At 45.9% G+C, this 24,888-nt stretch overlaps 1 protein-coding gene across 9 annotated transcripts in view; it reads right to left on the minus strand.

Moving 5' to 3' along the window:
- Positions 1 to 1,207: 1,207 nt before the first annotated feature.
- Cfap92 (cilia and flagella associated protein 92) overlaps positions 1,208 to 24,888 on the minus strand; it is a 55,032-nt gene continuing 31,351 nt past the window's right edge. For 8 of the 9 annotated variants that reach the window (XM_063285337.1, XM_039108729.1, XM_017593016.2 and 5 more), the window contains 7 exons: positions 19,451 to 20,355; positions 16,022 to 16,216; positions 11,823 to 12,120; positions 5,240 to 5,404; positions 4,215 to 4,421; positions 3,978 to 4,134; positions 1,208 to 1,510 (listed from right to left, as the gene is read on the minus strand). In XM_063285337.1, coding sequence (XP_063141407.1) covers positions 1,335 to 1,510; positions 3,978 to 4,134; positions 4,215 to 4,421; positions 5,240 to 5,404; positions 11,823 to 12,120; positions 16,022 to 16,216; positions 19,451 to 20,355 — 2,103 coding nt within the window. In that variant the 3' untranslated portion in view covers positions 1,208 to 1,334. Of the gene's footprint in view, positions 1,511 to 3,977; positions 4,135 to 4,214; positions 4,422 to 5,239; positions 5,405 to 11,822; positions 12,121 to 16,021; positions 16,217 to 19,450; positions 20,356 to 24,888 lie in introns of those variants that run through there. The other variant, XM_039108731.1, reaches the window with a different exon arrangement.

Here is a 24,888-nt window from a genome sequence, read left to right on the forward strand (position 1 = left end):
ATTGTGGAAGTGCACACACACACACACACACACACACACATCTTATAATCCATATGGCTGGTTGCTCCCTGATAGGCTGAGAGAACTGTGCCATACAGAAGGAGCCCACATGTCCAACATAGGTGAACACAGAGCTCCACGTTGCCAGTCCTTCAGTCGCAACACTGTGAACTTCCTGCAGAGAGCCTGAAGGAGGCATAGTGAGTGATAAAATCATTGCCTAGAGGCTTCGAGACTACTAAGCTGACTTGGGAATGAGTGGCAACCTTGGTGTTTGTATACCACATGTCTGGATTTCCTTCTCGTATTTCTATTGCAAAGGGATACCACTAGCCTCTAGGCTTCTCCAGGGACATTGAGCACTCCAATGCCCGATTCCAACTCCTCCCTGTCTACCTGGAAAGCCCTGGCTCTGTCAAGTGGGTCAAGTAGGGTATGGTTGGAAGAGGTACTAAGTAACTGTTTTCTGCCCTGTGAGGGCAGAGTGAGCAGGCTAGAGGTGACCGTGTATTAATTTGGTCAAACTGTTAAGGTGCTATTTAGTTTTGGAAGATGAGTGTGCCCTGCTGGCCTGGGTCCACCATCTCTTCGTAGCCAGCAACCATGGGATTATTTTGTGCCTACTCTCCACCTTCGTGGCCAGAAACTGTGGTCGCCATGGGCTGGGGCAGCTGGCCTGTAGTAGCTGCATGTTGAGGGGTCTATAGTCTCCTTCTGGAGTCTCCAGGTAGAAAGAAACTCCCTGAAATAAAGAGGAGATGCCCAGCTAGGGTTAGACGCGCATGGGGCTACTCTATGGAGCTCTTGTTGCTAAAAGCAGCATTGGGCCAAGTGAATGCTGGCCTAGGGTTTTAGACAAATTTCTAGGTCTTGGTGTTGCATTGACAGAACAACTGACACCAGACTCCCACAACACTAAGGGAGGGAGAGTCATCATGGTTCTCAGTTGCTGAAGAGCAAAGTGCGACTGAGACAGCAGAGGTGCAGTTCTGACAGAGTCATGGCGGTAGCAGGGGTCCACTCTGAGCATCTGCTCCAGACCACTGAGAACCAGCAGGAGTTACGGTGACTAACCTTCTCGTCCACCTGTAGGATAGCTGGCACGTGACAGCTGCTCCACTCACACTAGACTCTGGAATCATAATCACCAGGTGAGTCCCACAGGCCCCCATATTAAAAACAAAACAGGCCAGACACACAGAACAACTTACTCTTGGAACAATCGTGCATTTGTATCAGGGTTATGGGCACTGAGCTAAGCCCCTTCATTATACTACTAATGAAACCAGCGGCCGTGGAAGGTGGGACTTGAGTGGTATAGTCCTGTTGAAGATTCATGAGACGTGGAGGTTAGGTGAGACAGAGTGTTTAGTACAGGACGATGGGTCACTGAGAGAGAATAAGTCATGGGGTTGCATAGAGATACTGCCATGGAGACTAGGTGGCCTTGGTGTGACTTGACTGCGCCAACGTTGTTCAGAAGACCGGATGTCTGCCTTTCGCCTACCACCTGAGAAAAGACAAGTGGGTGAGTGGTGAGCCCATGAACCAAGCACCTTACCCATTGCTTGCCTGTGTGCTCCTCATCCTGTCCAGGAAGCAATGTCGTCACTCAACACCTATTGTGTAGCAAGCCATTCACATAGCCTCCCAGATCAGACAACAGGCTAATCCCATCACTTGAGAGGTAGAGGCATGAGAATCATGTGTACAAAGTCAGCCTCAGCTCCACTGTGAGTTCAAGGCCAGCCTAAACTACTTGAGACCCTGACTGAAAATAGAAAAAAAAAAAATGTAGAGCTTGGAGTCATTAGGAAGACCGTCTCTCACCTGCATGTGCTGAGGGGCTTTCTCCTTCCTTAAGAAGCCACAGCTAGGTTTGAGCTGAGGCCCTGCGACTATGGAGACCACAGATCCTGAACAGATCATTCAATTGCTGCTGTCTGCTGTGTGAGGCTGCACCAATTCAGATGGTACCAGAGTGGAAACTGAGGCTCATGCTGTCATTTCTAAAGCTCCCAGGAGACTGAGGTGTGAGCAGCCATTTCTACTGGTTCACACAATCAGCAGTAGTTATGAAATGCACTTACAGCATATGTCAGAAGCACTAATCAGCAAGAGTATAAAATATCAAAATCTCTGTCCCTTTTAGCCTTCACGTTCTGGTCCTATTACCCCTCTAAACCAGCTTTTCATGTGTGATCCTCTGTTGATTTCTCACTGTGTGAAATGAGGTCCTGGAAGCAAGCAGTGGTACCCTCCCCCAGCCCTAATGCTCTCAGCGTGCCTCCCAGTCATGAGAGAATGGCACCACCTTGAACTGTGGCTATGTGTATGCATTCCCATATAAGGCTCCTCATTGGCCTCACCAGGTGCAGAAGACACAGTAGGGCTGCACCAGTAGATGCAGAAGACACAGTGGGGCTGCACTGGCAGGTGCCAGGTGCAAAAGACACAGTAGGGCTGCACCAGTAGATGCAGAAGACACAGCAGGGCTGCACTGGCAGGTGCTGAGTGCAGAAGACACAGCGAGGCTGCACCGGCGGGCTCTTCTCTGCTGCTGTGCAGTGCATGCAGGGTCCTAATACGCATTGTCTGGCAGACAAGCCTCTGTCTGGTTTTCGAGCTCTCGAGAGCAAAGGAGATGAGACTTTTTTTCTGTTTAGCTCAGATTCTTGAAATAGACAGATGGGAGGTTGGGTCTGTGAGAGCTAGGCTGTCCCAAGCATCTTGCCAGGGCTGTGACTTGGAAATTAACATTACAGAGATTAATTAGTCGGCTAGGGGGGGTTAACAAATTAACAAACGGGGAACTTCGCACGAGTGGACTACATACCTTTAAAGTACCAGGTCAAAGAGGCTACATAGAACACTACTCTACATGCGGGAAGCTTAGGAAGAGCCATTAAACCCTGTTTCCTGCAGCCCTGTGGGATGTGTTGGCCTGTAGGGCAGTTGCACCTGCTGTCCATTCATCCCTCTGGATTTCAGAGGCTTAGACTCGAGTTTGGTTCTCCTCTGCATTTCTTGAACTTGATGGGAGTGGTAAGCGCTCGTCTGAACTTCTTTCTTGTCTTTACAGGCAAACATTCGAGGGAGGTTCCGCTGAAGGGGCCCCAGAGGCAAGCCTGGTCTTCTGAGCTGCATGTTGCTCACTCACCAGAGCCTACAGTACCCCTCACTCAGAACTGGAGCAGCAGCACACAGGTTCTCTCCCGTCTCAGAAAAAAAAAAAAAGGCCTGCCAGGAGGTGCAGAAGCAGCATCCACACTTGGGAAGAGAGCACCTGTCAGCACCTGCTTCCGGTTTGGGAAACTATTCCACTGTAGCCAGGTCCCTCAGGAGCCCAGAAGAGAGATCCCTTTGTTAACTGGATCTAGCATTCTCGAACTTTTTTTTCTGGCAAATCTCACTGTTTGATAAATGTATATGCTCTCCCTCAACACAAGGTTTCAACTTCTTTTAGAGAAAAAAATAGATGTTCTCCATGAACAGACTGTGTAAGGGAAGAGAAAAGGACTTGGGAGACTGGTTAAGACCTATGCCTCTGATACTATTCACTTTCCCCCAGTAATTCCAGTAGTTCCATCTAGAACTAAAATGGAGTTAGAAGTCTCCCACAAGGTCCCAGGTCTCTGCTCTGAACTTGCCAGGGGTCCAGAGGCCAGTCCCATGTCACAATGTTGAAACTTCACAAGCCACTAATATACCTTCTAATGTCCCGTTTTATAGCCAAGAAATCAGGCCCAACGAGATTCGTCCAAAAGCATCCAATCAGCATCCCACATTCAGACCTACAGCCCAGGTATCCTGAGTCTCTGCCCTACATCTACCAGATCCATTCTGAATCCTGGTTTCCTAACTTGGAAAGTATGACTACAAATGCAAAACCAACACAGAGTGCTAGAGACGCCCAGTGGGCCAGAGCTCAGCCTGCCAGCAGTTCCTCCAGACTCGGCTCAGAAATATTATCTTACCAGATGCACGCTTTGGAGCCAGAAGAGAAGGCAACTGAAAGTCAAGTGGCGGCTTCTTGTACAGGTCAAAATCCTTGTGGCGCTGGCTCCAGCCCCACCTCTCCCGATCCAACACAGGCTTCAGCACATTAGCAAACAGAGCGCTTTCTTGCCACTCCTAAATGAGAACGTCAAGTCAGTGACGGGGAAGGACATTCCCAAGCACCCCGACTTGAGGCCCTGCTCCTCCCCGAAGACCTCATTTAGCTCTCTGATGGGTGGCAGTCTAAGATCCTGCTGGTGGCTTCCAATGGCGCTCTGAAGACCCCATACTTGGAACCCACCGGCTGTGAGCCAGGCCTGGCGGGACTTCTTCTGGGCTTTCTTCTCCTCTTCCTTTGGGTCCTGAAGATCCACCATAGCCGAGAGGTAATTCTGTGAATACGTGAATCTCTTCCTTGGCTCCTAGAAGTGAGGAGGCAACGTCTTGTAAGAATAGCATTAGATAGGGCTTAGGAACAATCAAGCTTCCAAGCACGGATCAGAAACACCTGAGGACATACAGACGGTCCTAACACTAGGTGCTCTAACTAAATGCTTAAGGCAGACCCGTGATAGTCACATCGTTGCCTCCTTTGACAGAGAAACCCATTTTCTACATGTGGTGGGTGCTAAAAGCCTAAATGTTTTTTCTTATGGTCGACAGCTGTCTCCATAGCAACACAATGCTCCCCAGAGGAACAGCTTCTGGATTGTTTTCAGCCATGAGTGTCTAAGCATGTGCTGAGCACCTCTGGCTCTTCTCCCATCACCTGATCCTTTGTCCAATGTCCCTAAATGGTTGACTTCACCCACCCTTGGTCAGAGAAAGAAGAACTTAAGTGTGTGGTGGTTTGAATGAGAGTGGTCCCCCGCCCGTGGGCTCATGTATTTGAATGCTTAGTTGTCAAGGAACGGAACTGTTTGAGAAGAATTAGGAGATGTGGCCTTGTTGGAGGACATGTGCCAATGGGAGGTGGACTAGGAGGTTTCAGAAGCACACACCAGCCCCCTGCCTCTTTCCTTCTTTCTCCTCTTTCTATTGGTACCTGGAGAGAAGGAGGTAAAGCTCCCACCTTCTGCTCCAGCACCACACCTCTCTCTCTGCTTCCCACCATAATGATCACAGACCAACTCTCAGTTCCCAATTAAATGCTTTCTTATAAGAGTGGCCTTGGTGATGGTGTCTCTTCATAACAACAGAACGGTAAGACAGAGTGTTAGCCAGCTGCCCTGTCACTCACCTTGGCCATCTCTTGAAGCATTTGCTTCTTGGCAAGCTCTGTGGAATTCATGGTCTGGGTGCTGTAGTTGTGGACGGTTTTGTTCTCAGGAATGGCAATTCTAATTATCCTCTTCATTGACTTTTGAGACTGCTTAGTGAACTGGTAGGCTTCTGTGATATTTTTCTGAAGAGAGAGAGAGAGGCCAGTTGTTACCCATACCAGACCCTTCTCGTGTGCAGAAAATGTTCTCTGACTCAGAGCCAGGGTGCAGAAACTGATCACACAGTCACACAGCCATGACAAAAGGCCCTCTAGTCCAACATGTCACTGTCCAAAGTGGAATTTGGAGGGGTAAAATCTTGAGACTTCCCAAGGACACCAACTACATCACACATGGAGCCACTATTCCTACATTCGCCTAAGTAGAAAAGATAAAAATGTACAGTTCAAATGTTCAGAGGTCTAAGGCATTTTCATGATTCAGAAAGGGGCCCTATGTCCTAAGGCCCCAGGGATGGGTATTATTAGCCATGGCTGACTAAGCACTGTGTTTCACAGGTTATGTCAGGAGCAAGGGGATTTCCCAGAAATCTGGGTAAGGAAATGAGGGCTATCCCCTCTTCAGAAAGGACGCTGAAGAAATAAGGTGGCTTTACTTGAGAGTTTCCTAGGGAATTACAAATAAAATAACTCGAACCTGGTATGTACACAGTAAAGTCAGCATCTGAAAGGCCCAGGCAGGAGGATCGTGTGTTTGAAGCCTGCTGAGCTACACAAAGAGAACCCATCTAAAACACAAACACAAACAAGGTGTGGGTGCGGCAGCACAGCGGGAGAGCCATTGCCTAGAATGAGCAAGGACCTGGCTTCAATCGAATAGGAACAGTGGGAGATAAAAAAAGAGAGAGAGGTAGAAGAAAGAGATGAAGATTGCCTGAGCAATGGAAATGAAAGATAAAGGGCAGGAGAATGTGGGCGGAGCCGGGAAGGGGGAGATGGCACAGAAGGGCCCATACCACATTCTCACCTTGCCTGCCATTTCCCTACTGAATTTGGAAAAATAACCACCTTCTGCTCAAACAAGCGCTTAAGGTCCAGATGGTTACCTAACATAGGCAAATGACTTGGCTAGAGTCCCAAGGAGGACCTCAATACAGTCAGAAGAAGGGCTACAACTGTTATTCACGCACAAGGAAAGCACCCATGCAGACAAGATGTGGCTGCCATGGCTTTAAACAAGTCAGTGCGCACCAAGACTAGCTAGATGTGTCACTGGATCTGGCCATAGCCCACATGGACATAAGTAAGAACATTTCATTATTTTTCTATGTTCCCCCCATCCTTAGAAGGTTTAACCTGTGTTCCTCAATTCCCTGCTCTTCCAGCCCTGACCTTGAGGTGGTCCCTCCTCCCATGCTATTTCCATTACATTAAAGTCAAAGCTTGGATCAAAAGAGCCACCTGGTGTAAGATATCAAGTAGGTCACCAGGTGCTCTGGGTACCAGGTATTCTGAGATGTGAGAGAAGAATTTGAGTCATAACCAAAGTAGCCTGAGAAACACGTGAGGTAAGAGAAAACAATCCGCACTGATCATCTGGAGGTAAAACTTGGGAGACATGGTTTAGGTAGATACAAAAAAATATATATTAAAGGAAGCAAGTCCAGATACCAAAAATATATGAAACAAAAACAAATATAAAGAAAAACACGAGGTATATAAATATTTAAAATTTGAGTGTGTGAAATTCACAGCTTCTGAATGAATGTGCCGGAAAATCAGCCTGTGATGGATTCCCAGCAGGCAGTCTGAATACAAGGAATATGTGTAAGAACTGGAGTACAGAGGAGACACAGAAGTAGCAACATCCAAATAGCACAGTTTCCAACAGAGAGGAGAAGTGATACATCTTGAGGGAAATAATGCAGGTCTGAAAGATGATAGAAACCCCAGACCATTCTCAGTAAAATTAAAGAGAGCAAAGACTGGGGTGCAGGCACCCCCTCAGAATTGAAGCATCCCCTAATGGAGTAGGAGAAACTTAACAAGGTCAGAATTTTTGTACATTCAAAGGACCCAGGTTATTTAAACAGCAGCAAGTGTAGGGAGGAAAGGCTGGCTGGTCCAGTGGTCCACAGGCAGTGCAGGGAGCTGCAAGAATGCAGCTTTCTGTGAGTCCTCACCCATGCTTGGGTGGATCTGCCAGTAATGCAGCAGCCATCCATGCCCTGTAGGAACTCCAACAAACTCCCTGGTCCATCAAGTTAGACCTACAGACTTGTTTCTCTGATCTGTCATTGGTACCTTATCTGTGTTAATAAATGTTTGTGGTTTCCCCTGAAAAGTCATACAAAAGCAAAGCCAAAATAAATTTTTTAAACATTTCAGAGGGAAACAGCAGGCCATCTGTAAAAGAAGTCATTTCATATTGACATCACATTCCACAGCAGAAGCACAGTGAACAAAATACATGTTTAAAAAAAAAAAAAAACAACTCCAGTCTAGTCAGGCGACGATGGCACATGCCTCTAAGTTCCAGCACTCAGGAGGCACAGATGGGCAGTCCGTTCTAAAGAGAATTCTAGGACAGCCAGGACTACAAAGAGAAACCCTGGCTCAAAGAACCTGGGGGTCGGGGAGACTTTAGATTATCAGGTCCAGGCAAAGGGTGCATTCAGTTTGTGTAGGCACATACATACCCATCCCAGGAAACATACCCCCCACCCCCGCCCAGATTTGTAGATTTTATTTAATGTATACTTCTAAAAATAAAAGGGGTCCCATAGGTAGGACAACAATAATATAAAGTCCTATTTTTATATTTGTATATGTTTAAATGTATTTGTATGTTTTTAAAAAGCCAAAAGAGACACCTAACAAAAATGTAAACTAATAATCATAGTTGATTTTATTAAGACTTTTCCTAGTAACTAACTGAGAAAAACAAACAGATTTCAAAGACTAACGGGAAGCATGGCTCAGCCACAGAGCAATTGCCTAGCACGTATGCTGCCCTGACTTCAACTTTTAGCACTGAAAAAAAAAAAATAACAAAAATGCTGGGCATGGTGTACACTTCTTCAATTCCAGCACCCAGGAGGCAGAGGAAAGCCAGTCTCTGAGTTTAAGTCCAGCCTGGTCTATCAAGTGAGTTCTAGGACAGTCAGAATTACACAGAGAAACCCTATCTTGAAAAACCAAAATAAAAGTAAAAAATATAAGACAATAATAATAATAACTAGGTGACTGTCTTGAAATGCCTTTATCAGCACTTGGCTGTGTCCCATTCTTTCCATAGTACTTAGTAACAGCCCCTGCTTAAATCTATGTTAAAAATCGATTTTAATAAACTATGACTCTGCTTTGGGGAAAAAACAAACAGGATACAGCAAGCCCGACAGATCACCAGGCTGGCATACCAGACGTGCACAGCTGCTGAGTAACGGTGGGGCACACGTTGTTTCCACAAACACTGGAGCATCTCCCGAAGCATTTCATGAGGCTGAGCTGTGACTTCTCAACAGTAAAATGACACAAAATTTACTCACCGATGTCAATGCGATTAAGGTAGAACCCAAAGTCAGAGTATGTGAGAAACAGAATTTACAAAAATATTTACAAAATTTACAAAAAAAAAAAAAAAAGCCTGGAGAGATGGCTTTGAGGTCAAGAGAATTTGCTGTTCTTCCAGAGGCCTTGGGTTTGGTTTCCGGCACCCACACAACCATCTCCAATTCCAGAAGATCCAGTGCCCTCTTCTGGCCTCCACAGGGGCCAGGCCACAGTGCACAGACATACGTGCAGGCAAAACACATACACATGAAATAAAAATAAAAAATAGAAATTAAATGTCCATGTTCAGGGCTAGAGAGATGGCTTCTCTTCCAGAGGACCTGAGTCTGGTTTCAGCATCCAGCCTCTTGGAACTCCAGCATCAAGAGATCTGATGACCACTCTGGTCTCTACAAGCACCCATACCCACTCATGGTGTTCTCTCTCCTCTCCTCTCCTCTCTCTCCTCTCCTCCCTCTCCTCTCCTCTCCTCTCCTCTCCTCTCTCTTCTCTATCTCCCCTTTACTCCAACCCCCACATACAAATAAAATAATAACAATATATTTTATAAGTTTTATAAAACTAGTGGAGCAGAGCTGGCAACATGGTTCAACATAATGACCTGAGTTGAATCCTTGGAATCCACATGGTATGAGAACAAAATCAACTCCAAAACTTTGTCCTCTGACCTCCATACAGGTGCTATGCAAAGCACATTCACATTCACACACACACACACACACACACACACACACACACACACACACTATATATATATATATATATATATAAATTAATGAGAAAAACTCATGAGAAGTGCTTCATGCCCATAGTTTGTTTTTAACCAAATTATATAAAGATGGCTTTATAATACACCAGTCATCTATATTTCCACCTGCACTCAGAAAAAAGAACAAGAAGTTAAACCCAAATACTGTAAAAATACAATCAGAAGTAAACATATAATATGGAAACCAAGACAGCAGGTTGCTGCCTTTTTGAGGAGAACAATAATGGTACAGAGGTGATTTCGTTGGTGACCCCAACCACCATAAACAGACCTGATCCTAGGCAACCTGGTCTAACTGATTTGACAGAGCAATCTCTGAGGGTAAATACAGACTAAGAATGCAACAAATCACCCACAAGGGGGAGACGGAAGTAGATTCCACCCTCATATGGTGATAAACCCCAACTGGGTGTGGCGGCTCAGCCCTGCCGTCCATCATCCAATAGGCAGAGGTAGGAGTATTGCCCAAAACTTCAGTGCCAGTCTGACCTAAACAGTGAGTTGTATGTAAGTCAGTGAGAATTGTATAGCAAGAGACCCTGTCTCAAAGAAAGAAAATGTCCAGATCCATTTGAGTTAAAATATGATAATATTTGGACCCAGATCGTGAACGCACTCCAGTGGTAGAATGCTTGCCCTCCAGGTACAAGATTCTGGGGCACCCCAACCTCAAAACAAACAAACGTTTCAAAGAAGAAAATAGATTCATAATCTTGGAGTAGGAAAAGATTCCTGAAGAAATGAGAAAAATATGGAAATATACTAAATTTAAAACGACTCCTGCTCAAAATGCCATTGAGAGAGGTTTTTAAGTGAAAGAGAGAGATCGCTTCTCGGCCTTTTGGCTAAGATCAAGTGAAGTGAAAGAGAGAAAGAGAGCCAAGTATGGTGGTGCGTGCCTTTCATCCCAGCACTTCAGAGACGGAGAGAGGTGGGTCTCTGTGATAAGGGTGAATATGAAGTGATAATTTTGGAATTTTAGTTTCTTTTTATAAAACACAGAAATATGACAGGAATGTGCTTTCCTTTTAATCCCAGGTGTGGAGCTACGGGACGGTTTGAACTGGCTGCAGTGGCTGACTATGATCTGCCTCGTTCTCGAACAGGGGCGTGGTTTTGCCAGCTGCAGATGGTTTCTGCAGTTGTGGGATGTTTGGAACTCTGGGAACTTTTCAGAAAGTATATAAATGCTACATTCCCGAGCGTCAAGGAAGGGGGTGGGGGAGTCGTTCATTTCGGGAGGTTGGTTGTGGTTTGCTAGTAGTCATGGTCAAAGAAGCAAAAGGAAAGAAATCAGCTCAGGGGTTTTCCTAATTCCTCTCCCCTCTACCCTTGTCTCTCCTATCGAGTGTTAGGGGATGAAACCAGGGGTGGGGATAGAGGGTGGGGAAAAGAAGAGCCTTCAAAGTAGCAAAGACCAGCTACATACATATATTGACTTAACTACTATTTTGAAAAACAATATATGATCTAGGCCATGGAGTCAGCATTCTAACCCTAAGTGTACAATCCTAAGAAGAACGGCACCGTTTCGGCAGAAAACGTATTGGCATATAGTTAGAATGCCTTTAAATTGCCGAAGAAATGGCCACCAGAAGTAAACAATGAAAGATGCACAGCAGGAGTCTCCAGACTGGAGGTGGAACATGAAGAAGAGGGTGGAGAGGGCCTCGCAGAGAGGTCATAGCAGACAGTCAAGGCACACTTGAGATGTTTGCACTTCCAAGGCGCTGGGGCTAGCTTGGGTAAGACAATATCTGTGGCCATCCAGGCCACACATCACTGACCTTTCCATCACCTCACCAGCGTATCTGTCTTCTATTGTCTCCTCTTCATGATTTCTCCTACTTTATGTTATATGCTTTATTACTATTTATTTATTGTATTTATTACATATATCTATTATCCATAATACATTATATACTATATGTATTTATATATCAACTGTATATTGTATATCATATAGTATTACATGTGTATTAAAAATATGTATTATATATTATATTACTTTACATAGTTTACTTCTATGCTGCTTAAACAACTTATGATACCCATGGCCTTAGCAGCTCAAGCAAGACATTATACCCATAACAGTTCTAAAAGAAACACTGGTCCTGTGGTAAGTGTTCTCTGCCTAAGTTCACTCTCTCATATCCAAGGACGGCTAAGATAAGTGGGACTGGAAGCAAATGACCTGGCATAATTCAGCCTTGCCTCCTGTACTACTGCCCAGCAAGGAGGGAGAGAGAGAACACCCACCTGAACAACGGAATCCCTATGGACTTGGTTCTTCAGAAGCATGTTGTTCCGCCATTGCAGGTACTTATCCTGGTGGACTTGGATCTCCAGTGGGAGATTAGAAGTCTGATGTTGGACGTCCTCCTCGTTGTCATCGAGCTGGGGTGATACTGGCAACACCTGTCCATCTATGAGCTCTTCCTGAGAAATGGGAACCCCAAACTCTTGGCTCAGGTCTTTAATCATGCAGGAGGAGGGCAGCAGATCTCGAGAAATCACGTCCTTGAGCTTGGTGCTGCTGTGGCAGATGTCATGGATCCTGAAGTGAAGAACAGCCAGCTGCTCAGCCTTACCTGTATAAACACCCTCACTTCACAGCAGAAGTGAAAGGTCAGCTTGACTAGTGGTACCGGGTCAGAGCCGGTTTAATTGGCTAGGACTCCTGACATATGCCTCAAGCTAAAATTAGGGGCTGCCCACAATATGGCACTGAGTGTTTTTCTGACTGTGACTTTTATTCATGGTCTTCCTCAACATCACACCCCACTAGGGAACCACCCCAATATGCTGGCTGACCTTCAGCAGGTAGATGTCAGAGTCCTCCTGCAGTAGAGAGGACAATGCAATCACAGCTCTTTCCAGCACAGAGCTTGAGGCCTGAGTGGCAGTGCTATCTCCTGAACCCCAGGGGTAGCAATGAACCACACCTAGGCCGGCCTGCAGAGAACCCAGGATCCACACTGATAGCATCTGGGAACTTCTGGGTGCTACTCACTACCCCTACTGTTTCCTGAATCTGAGGTAAGGTATATTTCTGAATTAGTGGACTCTTTCCTCAACTGTCAGAAACAAAGAAAAGACAATGACTGGGGCTGTAGTAGTACATTGGTCACTTTTCTTGTTGCTGTTGTCAAATACCTAACCAGAAGCAACTTGAAAGCAGAAGGTTCATTTTGGCTTTCAGTTGGAGAGGATGCAGTCCCTTATGACTGAGAAGGCATGGACAGTCAAAGCATAGGGTAGCTGGTTACACTGCATCCACAGGCAGGAAACAGAAAGAAATGAACTCTGGCAAAAGCTTTCTCTCTTTTTACTCAGTCCATGACCCCAACCTAAGGGGTGGTAGCACCCACATTTGGGGCAAATCTTTGCTCAGTGAATTCTTTCTGGGAAGACCCTCAAAAGCACACTGAAAGGTGTTTCTTTGATGATTCTAATACCATTACATTGAGAATCAAAATTATCCATCACAAGTCCAACCTTCATAAACTTGACTGCTAAAGGCATCACCTAGAAATGATAACATTCCACCCTTGACCTTAAAGTCGTATTTTTGTCTCATTGTCTAAAATGCATTTGTTTAATCCAACTTTAAAGGTCCCCATAGTGTTTATCAGTCCTAGAATTATTCAAAAGCCCAAAGTCCAAAGCCTTTTCTGAGTCTTGAGGCAATCCCTTAACTGTGAGCACCTTAAAAAACAAACAACAAAAAAGTTGCATGATTCAAGTATATAATGACACAAAATCGTATTCCCATCCCAAAAGAATGGGACCAGACCAAAGCAAGCCCAAGCCCAATAGGACAAACGTCAAGTCCCAAAGCTCCGTATCCAGCATCTGGAACTCGTGACAGAATCACCTGGGCTCCAAACCTTCCACCTCTACCTCCAGCAGCACTCAAGCAGCTTAGAGTTCCTGGATAGAGTCCACTCTGCACCCGTCTTTCTGAGCTGATTTCCTGTGGTCTTGACCTCTCCTACATCCCAAGATCTCCACTGCAACTTAGTCTTGACCTTTATAGCTTCATGTAGTGGCCTTTCAGGAACTCCTTGCAGGCACTCCACCCCTGCCACACATTGCCTGGCCTCACTGGCCTTCACAAATCTTCGTACAAGTCTCCACGGCTCCATTACTCTTGCATTTTCAATGCCTGCAAGGAGTCCATGTGATCAATTCGACCAAGTTCTGCTAGCTCAAGATGGAGCCTGGTGCACTTGGACCACAATTATATCGGTCCCTTTTTGCTGACTCTGGTAGGCAACACTACCCTCTGCCCTTCTCTGGTGTTCTTAGATTTGGACCTCATCCTCCAAATGACTCTACATTTCCACAAGATGGACCTTCCACAGGGTGGGACTGGCCCTCTGGGTATCTTTCCTATTGAGCACAGGGTTTCTCTGTAATGAGACTAATCTTTAAAAATCAGAGCTGTTTTCTCAGCCACCCTGCCTGCCATTTAAAATGAATTCCTTTCCCAGACCAAAGCACATTTTCATCTTTCTGTCCCACTTGTTGCTCTCCCCGCCCCCTTCTCAATGTTGACCTGAATCAGAGCAGAAAGCAGTGACTATGACAGCACCCGAATGCTAACCCATCTTGGGTTTTCTTCTCCCAAACAAAGTAGCCTATCGCTCTTTTATTCAACCTCACTCAGGTTGTCAGGACATTGCCACAATGCCACCAGATTCTTTACCTATGTAGAATACAAATGGTCATTAGATCCCTTGTTTCTGTCTGAAACCTCGACAGCTGGCATTTCTCTCAGCTTTCTGGACTTTCTGAATTCCCAGTCGATTGGCTAACTAATGTCTGCTATGGCATTCTATGGTTCTCTAGACCCCAGCTCCAAGTTCTTCCACACTCTTCTCTTGAACCAGTTACAGGGATATGTGAACCATACCTTCACACTTACCATAGCAACAGGCTCACGTCTCAGAACCCATGGTCCGTATTACTTACTTTTCCCTCTGCCGTGGTCAACCCCTGACAAGAATAAATTTAAGGGAGAAAGTCTTGCTCTGCTTACACTTCAAGGGGATAAAGTCCATCCTGGCGAGGATGTGGCCACATCATGTCCACTGTCAGGAAGTCAAGAATTTAAAATGCTGGTACTCAGCCACTTCCTCCTCCCTATTCAGTCCAAGACCCCAGTCCATGAGGTGGTACAGGCCGCATTCAGGATGTCTCTTCCCTGATCAGATAACCTATCTGGAAGTACCTTAATAGGCACACCCAGGAGTGTGTTTCCATGGTGATTCTAAATGCCATCAAATTGGTAATTAAGATCAATCACCACGTGCCAAATACCTTTAGTCCCAGCACTTAGAAGGCAGGGACAAGAGGATCTCTATGAGTGCTAAGTCAGCCTGGTCTATACAGAGAATTCCAGGACTACACAAAGAAACCCTGTCTCAAAAAAAAAAAAAAAACATCACAAGCACCTAATTCAAAAAGTATATTGGGAGTTCTGGTTCCCCCAATACAGATTCCCCAACTCCCAACTCTCTCGCATCATCTACCAAAATGGAAGGTCTAGCTAGCCTTTGCCTCTAACACCCATCCCAAGCCCTTCCCAAACTGTAAGAAGAAATCGAGAAGTAAGGGAAAGCCTTCGCCCTGAGCTCTCCTTTCCTTGTTTCTCTTCCTCCTGGACTTGTGCTCCCTTAGCTCCTTACTCTCCTTCTGCTTCACCAATTCAACAACACTAGCTGCAGTCAATGTTTCCTAAAAATAGGAAGATAGGAATTACAGCCTACCCCATGCTTGGAAGAGGCATGACTCTCATGACTCAGGGTAATAATGTCCAGTGGCTCGCCAAGGTCCCTCTTTCCTGCCTCCCCAGATGCCCCGCTGCTCTCTCGTGCTCCAAGGGATGCACATGGAGCGCCCGTGAAGCACCTTTGCATTCCTGGTGCCGCATGCCCAGCTCCATGTGAACTAGGGCCTCAAGGTTCCAGCACCCCTCAATCAAGGCTGGTCTGCAGAGGGACGGTGAACCCCTCAGGACTCCTGGTGCAAAGGCCAGGCTGATAGGCAGGGCATAGCAAAGAGGACACTGCGAGAGCTGGCTGTTTGGCAACAGGCTTTCTTAGCAATGAGAGGGCCTGTACCACTGGCCTTAGGGCAGAAGTGAAGGGAAATGCTGGGTCAAACGAAAGGCTGAGGCTGGCGGTGCAGTCTGTATCCCCAGTTCTCACTAGAAATTATACAGCTGCTTCCTCCTCAGATCCTTCTAGAATGTTCCCCACGGGAGCAGACTAGGCAGAGTTGCTCGTCCTCATGGCCAGTCCCCTTTGAGCTAACATGCTTTGAGAGGTTTCAGGAGAACCCGCATCTGTTTCTCCTGGAGCCTAGGAGTACAGGGCATTCTTGTCTGCTGTCCCTATTGCCCACCCAACCTCCAGATAAAGTGCTGTGCCTCCTGCCCCGCCTCCACTCACCTGGACAGTGCCTGAAAGGTCATGCGTGACACAGCCCCGCGAACATAGAGTGCAGGGTACCGCAGGAGCACGGACACGGGCCTGAACAAATGTACGTGGAACAGGACGGTCTCCAGGTCAGCGTAGAGGCGGTGGCGGAAGAGCAACCTGGAGTCATAGAGCACCTTGCAGGCTGCACGGTTGGAGGTAGTGACACTGGAAAGGAGGATTAGCATTGTCCATGAGTCTTGAAAACACTTGGTGGCTTTGCTCTGTCCAGCAGGGGGTTCTTTTTATTTAAAAGCAATGTACAGAATGTAATGTTAGTAAATACACTGAGTAGACCTAGCTTGGGGACCCTGAAAACAATGGTGACTGAGGCCAGATGTCCCCATTCCTGTTCCTCTGTCCCCCTAGGTCAGGGATTACCCTTGGTACTCTAGCAATAGCAACCTGACGGGGTTCCTAAATGCACCTGTAAGTGTCCCAGGTGATGCTCCTATAAGTGAAGCCCGGTGAGATCTGGGCCCACCCTGTTCCTTCAGAAACCTCTCCTTGGACACTGTGGTTCCTCCTATGTGAAGTATTTGGGTCATCCACCAAGCTTCCACTCAGACGTTTTATTGCTGTCCTGCTGATTCATAGAACTTTCATTTACAGACTCTCTGGCAGCCCAGGATAGCCTGGCCATTATCCCTTCTTTATCTCCCTCCTGAGCCCTGGACCACAGCCCACGTGCATGTCATGCCCATCACAGGTTTCTGTTGCTTTGTTTTGTTTTGTTTTGATTTTTAATTCGGACAAGGCCATCAACTTTGTTCCATACGTTGCAGATATTTTCAATTTGATGCTTTCATTTTTCAAAACCATATGGTATTTTATTGAGCAAAAATTACTCCTTTGAATGAGGCCAAAAGTTGTATCATTCTCTGACTCTTTGTATCTTACTAGAGCAACTTTTCTCTAATGTGGTATCATGAGTGTGTTCTCATGTCATCTAAAATTTTGATATTTTTGCTTCTCAGAAATAGATTCTTAAAAGTATGAGCATGTTGGTTCACATCTGCAATCCCAGGTCTCAGAAAGCTGAGGCAGGGGAATTGATGCAGATTTTAAAACAACCTAAGCCCCTGAATTCCAGGACAGCCTGGGTTACGAAGTGAAACTTTCTAGCTCTCTTTCTACACTGCCCCCCACAGAAAAGGATTTTTAAAAATTTCAGACCATCTTAGTCTATGCTTTACCGACCAACCTAAACATGGAGGTTATATAGATGTTGCCACCAGGGAAGTGAGGTAATGAGTAACTGCTACTGTTGCAACTTGTGAGTCTTTAATTATTTCCAAGTTCACAATTTAAAAAGAGGAGTTATCCTCTACTTGCAACTGCCTTTCCTCCATGGCGTAAAGGAGAGCTTTTGGAAATCCTCAGACAGAGAGAGATGCCTCCTCAAGCTGACAGAGAACAAAGAGATCATGCCTTCCCCATGACACCACAGAGAAAGATTAAACGCCTTCTGTGCATCGACAAAGCACGGTGAAGTTGCTTATACCCACCACTCACAGAAAACAGCACTGCGAGTCCTCCCCAGCACTTCTGGAAGCAAAAGCACGCAGACTGAAGAGTGGGAGAAGTCACCACTCTTACATGATGGCACCAAAGAATCTACCAAAACAGACAACTCCTTCACTCAACGAGTTGGTTTGTCAGCTTGTGAAAGTCAGTTATGCTTCTGTAAACAGAGACTATTTGGCACTTGAAACTTAACGTAGTATTTTCAAAATAATAAAACTATAGGATGGACTAAATTTGTGGTCGCTGGGAATTAAGAACTGTAAAGGAAGGCAGGCGTGGTTACTATGGCAACAGGAGAAAAACCTTTGAGGTGACACAAATAATTCTGCTATAATTCTTGATCATAGCAACTGCACGATTCATATGTGACAGACTTCACGTGCAGCGTGTCCACATGGCACTGTCAGAACCCTGGTTAGATATCACATCGGAGGGAAGCTCGGAAGGGGTACAGAGGAGCACTTGGTAACGTTTTTGAGTTTCTTCTTTATATATAATTATTTTAAAACAAAAAAAAGGTTTTAGAACATACATAGAGAGGCTAGAAAGATAGCTCAGTGGTTCAGAGTACCAGGGTTTGGTTCCCAGCACCCACATGAACCATCTGTAACTCCAGTTCTAAGGGATCTAATGCCCTCTTCTGTCCTCCATGGCACTGCACACACAAGGTGCACATACATGCATGTAAAACACTCATGCACATAAAATGAACTTAATACAAATATTGTCTTTTTTAAAAAAAAACCACATAGGTTTTAATCAGCTGGATTTGTTTTCAATGAATGGCTTGAAAGCAAACGCCGTTTATTGAAAAGGATTCTTTTCTCCAACTTTCTGTCTACCATGGATTCCCTGTTTGTTTATGCTTCTCTGTCTGGGTTTTTGACATCAGATCATGCTCTGTGACCACATTACATGTGTCACTGCGTGTCCCACCACGTTACACACTGATTGATGATCAGCTGAGGACGCTTGACTTCTACTTTTTATTTGTTTTGTTTTCTGGGTTTTGGGGTTTGGGTTGGTTGGTTGGTTGGTTTTGGGGGTGCAGGGTTTCTTCCTCTAACAGTCCTGGCTGTCTTAGGACTCATTTTGTAGACCAGGCTGGCCTCCAACTCACAGAGATCCTCCTTCCTCTGCCTCCCAAGTACTGGGGCTAAACACGTGCGCCACCACACCTGGCTGGTTTCCACTTGTTGAATGTACTAGACGTTCCTTTACAGATTTTGGTGTGGATATACATTTTTGGTTGTCTCGGGTACACATCTAAAGAGAAGCCATGCTTCTCTCAGGAGTCTCTCAGCTTGTCAGTGCATCAGGGCAGGCCCAGTAGTCCAACCCCCTGTTGGGCAGATAAAAATCTTCTGACCTCTTGCTGTTACCAAATGAGGCCCGAGGCCCCGAAATCTGCCTTCCCACTAAAGGGGGAGCCTGTGCCTCAAACAAGTTAAACCTAATGTACACAGAGCCCTCTCTCTGTACTATGTTCTAAATCACCCTAAATTTTGTTTCATTTAAAATTGCTTTTAGTAGTAGTAGTAGTAGTAGTAGTAGTAGTAGTAGTAGTAGTATTTCACCATGGCATGGCAGATACATGAGATCAGATGACAACTTTATAGAGTCAGTTCTTTCCATTCATCTTTTGTGAGTCCTGTTGCCTTAACTTGGGGCACCAGGATTCCACAGAGCACTTATATCCGCTAAGCCATCTCACTAGCTCAGTCCCACATTTCCCCTTCCGGCTAAAACAGCCAGTTCTGCCTGTTGTCCGTGTCTAAAGGACACTGAACCTGGCCGTGGCCTTGCAAGAGCTGCTCCATTTGCCCTGTATCTAGACAGCCATGCTTTCCCCTGAATGGGCTAGAGTCTACCTACCTGCTCTGGTAACTCTCCCATAGCCTCCTCAAGCCATGGTCTGCCAAGCCTTCTAGAATAAAAAGATGGATCTTCCCATCCAGCAGATGGAAGCCAGTGAGCACATCCAGGCTCTGCTGCTCTTGGATCTTCACTCGCACCTTGAAGGCTGACAGGATTTGCTGGATTTTCTGGAGGGGATAACTGTCCAGTTCCAGGGCTTTGGCATTGATCACGGTGATGTCGTGCAGCAGGTTCTGTAGGAGGGACAGCTTCTTGGCGCTGAACACAAAAATGATGCGGCCAAAATGAGTGCCCATTAGGTTGAACTCGGGAACTCTGGACCAACTACTACTCAGTGGCACAGCGACGTCCACTCGGAGCTTGAGTAAAGAGTTGGCCTCCAGGTAGTTGCCTATGGGAACTGAGCTGTGCTGGACATCTGTGGGAGCCTGCAGTCCTATAGTCCTCCTGCTCCTGCTATCCTGGCTCCAATTGGGAGACTTTGGCTCACAGTTGTGGATGGGGACAATCAGGTTCAAGTACTTATAACCAAGGAGGAGGTCAGCAAAACTGACTTTGGCAACCCCATAAGGATCCCAGATCTTGTTCTGTGACTCGAAGGGGTTATTCTCTGTGTCTTTGGAAGAGATGAAAGCTTGGAGGTTGTAGTAGGAATCTATAAGGTCCTCTCCAAACAGGGTAGGCTTCCGGGAATACTCCTCTGACTTCCGGTCCCTGTCATGGACTTCAACTACCATGGGGGGCCCCTCCAAGTATTCCCTCAAGTCACTGGGGTGCATGGCCCCAAGGAAGATGACATTGAGGTCGTGAAAAAATACGTGAGTTCCATGGGGCTCTCCCTTGGTCTCGTGAACCGGAGTCTTGTGGAACTGGTATCTGCAGTACACGGGGCTGCACAGCCTCTGCAAGAGAAATAGACAGCACGTCACACTCAACTTGCATGCACAGACAGGACAGCAGGTCAGACTCCACCCGTGTGCCCGGCAGAGCACACTCACTGCCCAAAGTTCTGAAGCCTGAGTCTCCTCCTTCATCAGACACACGCTGTGAGGTCACCACCGGCACTCAGGCTGTGTGCACAAACAAGTCAAGGATCCCAAGACACAGGCCACAGGCTCAAGGACGAGTGATTCCCTCCCCTTTCCTGAACAACAAGTGTCCTGGAGACATAGGTGGAATGCTTCTTTTAACCTCTGCTTCTAATTCCAGTCCTAATGCTGGCCACAGGCAAGGCAAAGGGAAGAGTATTTTAGTGAAGGCAATCCTACTGGGGTTGTGACTAAGTGGTGAAACAGGCTGCGGTGGCCAGACAGACTTATGAGGGGCTTCGGGATGGCTGAGGTTCCCTTGGTGCAAACATGTCTGGTGCTATGACCTGAAAGAACACAAGCGGAACAAAGGCTATGGCTTAAGAGAAGTGCGAAGAGATGGCTTCAGGCTGGCATTTACTCCTTTGGCTTTTGTTTCTGCAATGCAAGAGTCAAAGTTGGGACCTTATGTAGGTTAGAGCTCCACAAAAAGGAAGTGGACAAATAAAGCCAGAACAAGCCCACGAGGAGAAAGGGAATGTGAGAGAGCTCAGAGGGAGAGGTGGAAAGAAGAGTGGGGAAGGAGCTGGGCTCACAAAGCCGTGTAGCAAATGTGCAGAGCAACTCAGAAGCAAGCCCGTGCCTACCCCAGAACTCCAGCTCAGCTCCAGTACTCCAGACCCAGAGCCTGGGTAGAAAGAGAAGAGAAGAGGATGGCTAAAGCCTTTGTGAGAAGTCTCGGTCAGGGCCTGAGAGCTTCACCTTTCTGTCTGAGAGCCAGTGCCTGACGAATGACCGCTCTCCTGGATGGCGACTCTTCAGATTTAGTCTGCGGGATGATGAAAAGACTGGAAGTCTGGGACCCACTTCATGGTCCACTCATATCTCATCCCCACAAATTCCCTTTGCTGTATCTAGACGCTTCCTTCCCAGGCTTAAAGATGGGAAGTGTTCAGAGAGGCTGAGCATCCTACTACTTGAGACATTTTCTCCCTTGTGTTCCAGGCTGGCCCTGAGATCATGACCCTCCCGTCTAAGTCTCAACAGTAATGGTAACAAGCACATGACACCAGACCAACTTCTAGTCCACTTCTTTAAAACTTTTTAATTATGTGTATGCATGTGTGTCTGAGCGATACCCATGGAGGTGAGAAGGCATCGGACCCCCTGGAGGTGGAATTACAGGTAAGCCACCTCATGAGGATGCTGGGAACCAAACTCAACACACACACAAATACAAATATAAACAAACACACAGACACACAAACACACACATACATCATAGATACACAAATTCATAGACACACTCATAAATAGACACACACATAAATATACACACATGAACACACATACATATACACAAACACACAAATATACACACATACACAAATACAAATATCCACATACCATAAAACACAGACACACAAATACACAGACATCACCATCACACACACACACACACACACACACACACACACTGATATCTGTTTATCTACTGAGTCATTTCTCCTGCCCCATCCCCAACAACTGATTTTTAAAAATAAAACTGATTTTAAGAGGTTGGCAAGATTCACATAGTAAAGCACTCACCACACAAGCATGGTAGCATGAGTTCAATCCTCAGCATCCCCAAAAATGTGGAAAGAGAGAACCAACTCCACAGAGTTGTTCTTGGACCTCCACCTATGTGCTGTAGCATGTGCATATCCTCCCAGCTACAACCATACACTGATAATAAATAAGAAAGCTACGTGGCTTTATTTGGAAAAGAAGCAGAGGTGGAATACTTGAAAAACTTGCCTGAGACTCTGGGTTCCATCCTTAGTATGAGGAGGAGGGAGAGAAGGAGGAGGGGGAGGAAGGGAAGGAAGGAGAGAACACAAAGAGAAGGGGAAGAAGAAGGGCAGGGTCATGTGTTGATATCTAGAAGGTGCCTGGAGGATAGAGCAGATGGAGTATGTGTGGTAATAGCCTGGAGCTAGACATTGACATGAGGAGAAACCCGGGATCCTGGGCTTCAGAGGGCACAGAAAGAAAGCACAGAGGTAGAAGACTGGAAGTTGGGCTCCTGCAGTATTGGTTCAAAGAGTTTCTATGATCAATAGCTGTCCATGGTCTGATTTGTTCTCCAGGAGTAATCATTTAAACCAGAACTAAGGATTTATTTTAGCATAATCATGGATTGGCAGTGATCATAGGTACCTATCAGGGGTTAGATACTATCTCTGAAGAAATTACTTTAAGACCTCAAAGAAGGTCACCCAGGAAAGCTCAGTGAACACCAGAGTACAGTAAGAACTCCAAATGCCTACAGCATCAGAAGGGACACGCAGATATGTCATATAATATGACAAAGATAAACAAGTATATTTGATAGTTTAATGAAATAGAATAGTATCACTAAGACCTAGTACAGTTCTACTAACTAGCAATGAGTACTTTTAGATGCAGGTTTGAAAACTGCCATTTGCAGGTGTGGCTGCAGGCGTGCATGCTCACAAGTTTCTTAGTATCCCACTCAAAATGCTTTCCACGGGAGTCATCAAATTAGGAAAGCGAAAGAAAGACTTGGCAAAGTAGAAAGCAGACAGCAGCTCAGGCTCCCTGTGCTTACTTTTTCAAAGCAACGTAAAATATGGGAACAAGAAATGAGAAGGTAGGAGGCATGGAAGAGAGACAGAAAAGACTTAGCAGATGTGGTTAGTCACCATGCCAACTCAAACAGAACTGAAGGGAGGGAAAGGGAAAAGGCAAGCCAAAGAGTGTTTTTGAGACAGGGTTTCACTCCGTGGCCTCAAACTCACAGAGATCTGCCTGCTTCTGCCTCTAGTGTGCTAGGATTAAAGGTGTGCACCATGCTCAGCTGGGCAAAGCATTTTAAGAACATGCCAAAGGCATGGTTCCTTACACAGAAGAAATCTTGTGAGCTGAGAACAGACAGTGTCCTAGTTGGTTCTTGTCAACTTGACATCAACCTTGACACCTCTGGGAGAGCTCAGTCTTAACTGAGGAAGAACCTCCACCAGACTGTCTGTAGGCGTCTACCGTGACTTTTCTCCATTAATGATTAATGTGAATGAGACTATCTCACAGGAGTGGAGAGTGTCACTCATGGTCCTGGGTTCTATAAGAAAGCAGGCTGAGCAAGCCATGAGGAATAGGCCCGTAAGCAGCACCCCTCCATGGCCTCTGCTTCAGTTCCTGCCCCCAGATTCCTGCCTTGAATTGCTGCCCTGACTTCCCTCCGTGGAGGAGTGTAGCCTGAGAGTCGTAACATGAAATACTTTCTTCCCTAAGATGCTTTTGGTCGCCATGTGTAGCACAGCGAAAGAAACTAAGACAGATGTGCATGTTGGTAAATGAGAAAAGGTTCTGCAGGCTGTCTATGGAATGAATCCAGGTATGTGGCATCCCAGAAAAGAAAAAAACGTTATTATCACTGCTCTGTTCCTGTGTGGAGTGGCAGGAAGATGATCCTGATGCCTTCGTGGTTTCTAATGGCCTCGTTTTAACTTCGCTGCCTCCTCAAAGTCCCCCTTTTCAAATAAGCCCACATTAAAAGGTGCTTGGGATTAGGGATTCGACTTTTTTTTTTTTTTGAAGAGAACCAATTTAATCCAGAGAATTGGCAAAATCTGTATAAATGCAAGACAAATTAATGATGAGAGACAGATGTGATGAACTGTGGGAACTGTAAAATATAGCAGAAGCGCATCTTCATGTGACGGTCCATGCTCTAGCTCGAGGGCATTGATATTCCATTCATCGACATGTGATAAAATGCTATATCCATGTCCTGATTTTCATACCGTGCTCTAGATATGTACTGGGGAAAATAAAGTGACTACACATGGGCTTTCCTCAGACTCCTGACAACTTCTTGTAAATGGATATTTCAAAATAAATATACAAGGGGTTGGGGATTTAGCTCAGTGGTAGAGCGCTTGCCTAGCAAGTGCAAGGCCCTGGGTTCGGTCCTCAGCTCTGGAAAAAAAAAATATATATATATATATATACAATGTATGCCGGTTTCTTTTCTAGAAAAGTATAATGTATACGTGTGAATATACTCACACTAAGATACGTTATACATTAGTTAACTTTCTGTTGCTGTGATAAAGCAACCTGTAGAAGGAATGATTTATTTGGGATTTCAGTTCCAGAAGGATAGGACCCAATCGTGGTAAGAGGAAAGCTTGGCATCAGGCAGACACGGTGATGGAAGCGGCGAGCTGGGAGCTCACACTTAAACCACAAGCAGCAAGCAGCAGCAAGCAGGAAGTATGACCAGGGAATGGCATGGAGTCTTTGTATGCACAAAGCCCACCCAGTGATGCCCTTGCTCCAACGAGGCCACATCTCCCAATTAGTGCCACCAGCTGGGAACCAAATATTTGACGGCCTGAG

Source organism: Rattus norvegicus, chromosome 4 (genome assembly GCF_036323735.1).
Source record: "Rattus norvegicus strain BN/NHsdMcwi chromosome 4, GRCr8, whole genome shotgun sequence".
Classification (NCBI taxonomy): Eukaryota; Metazoa; Chordata; class Mammalia; order Rodentia; family Muridae; genus Rattus; species Rattus norvegicus.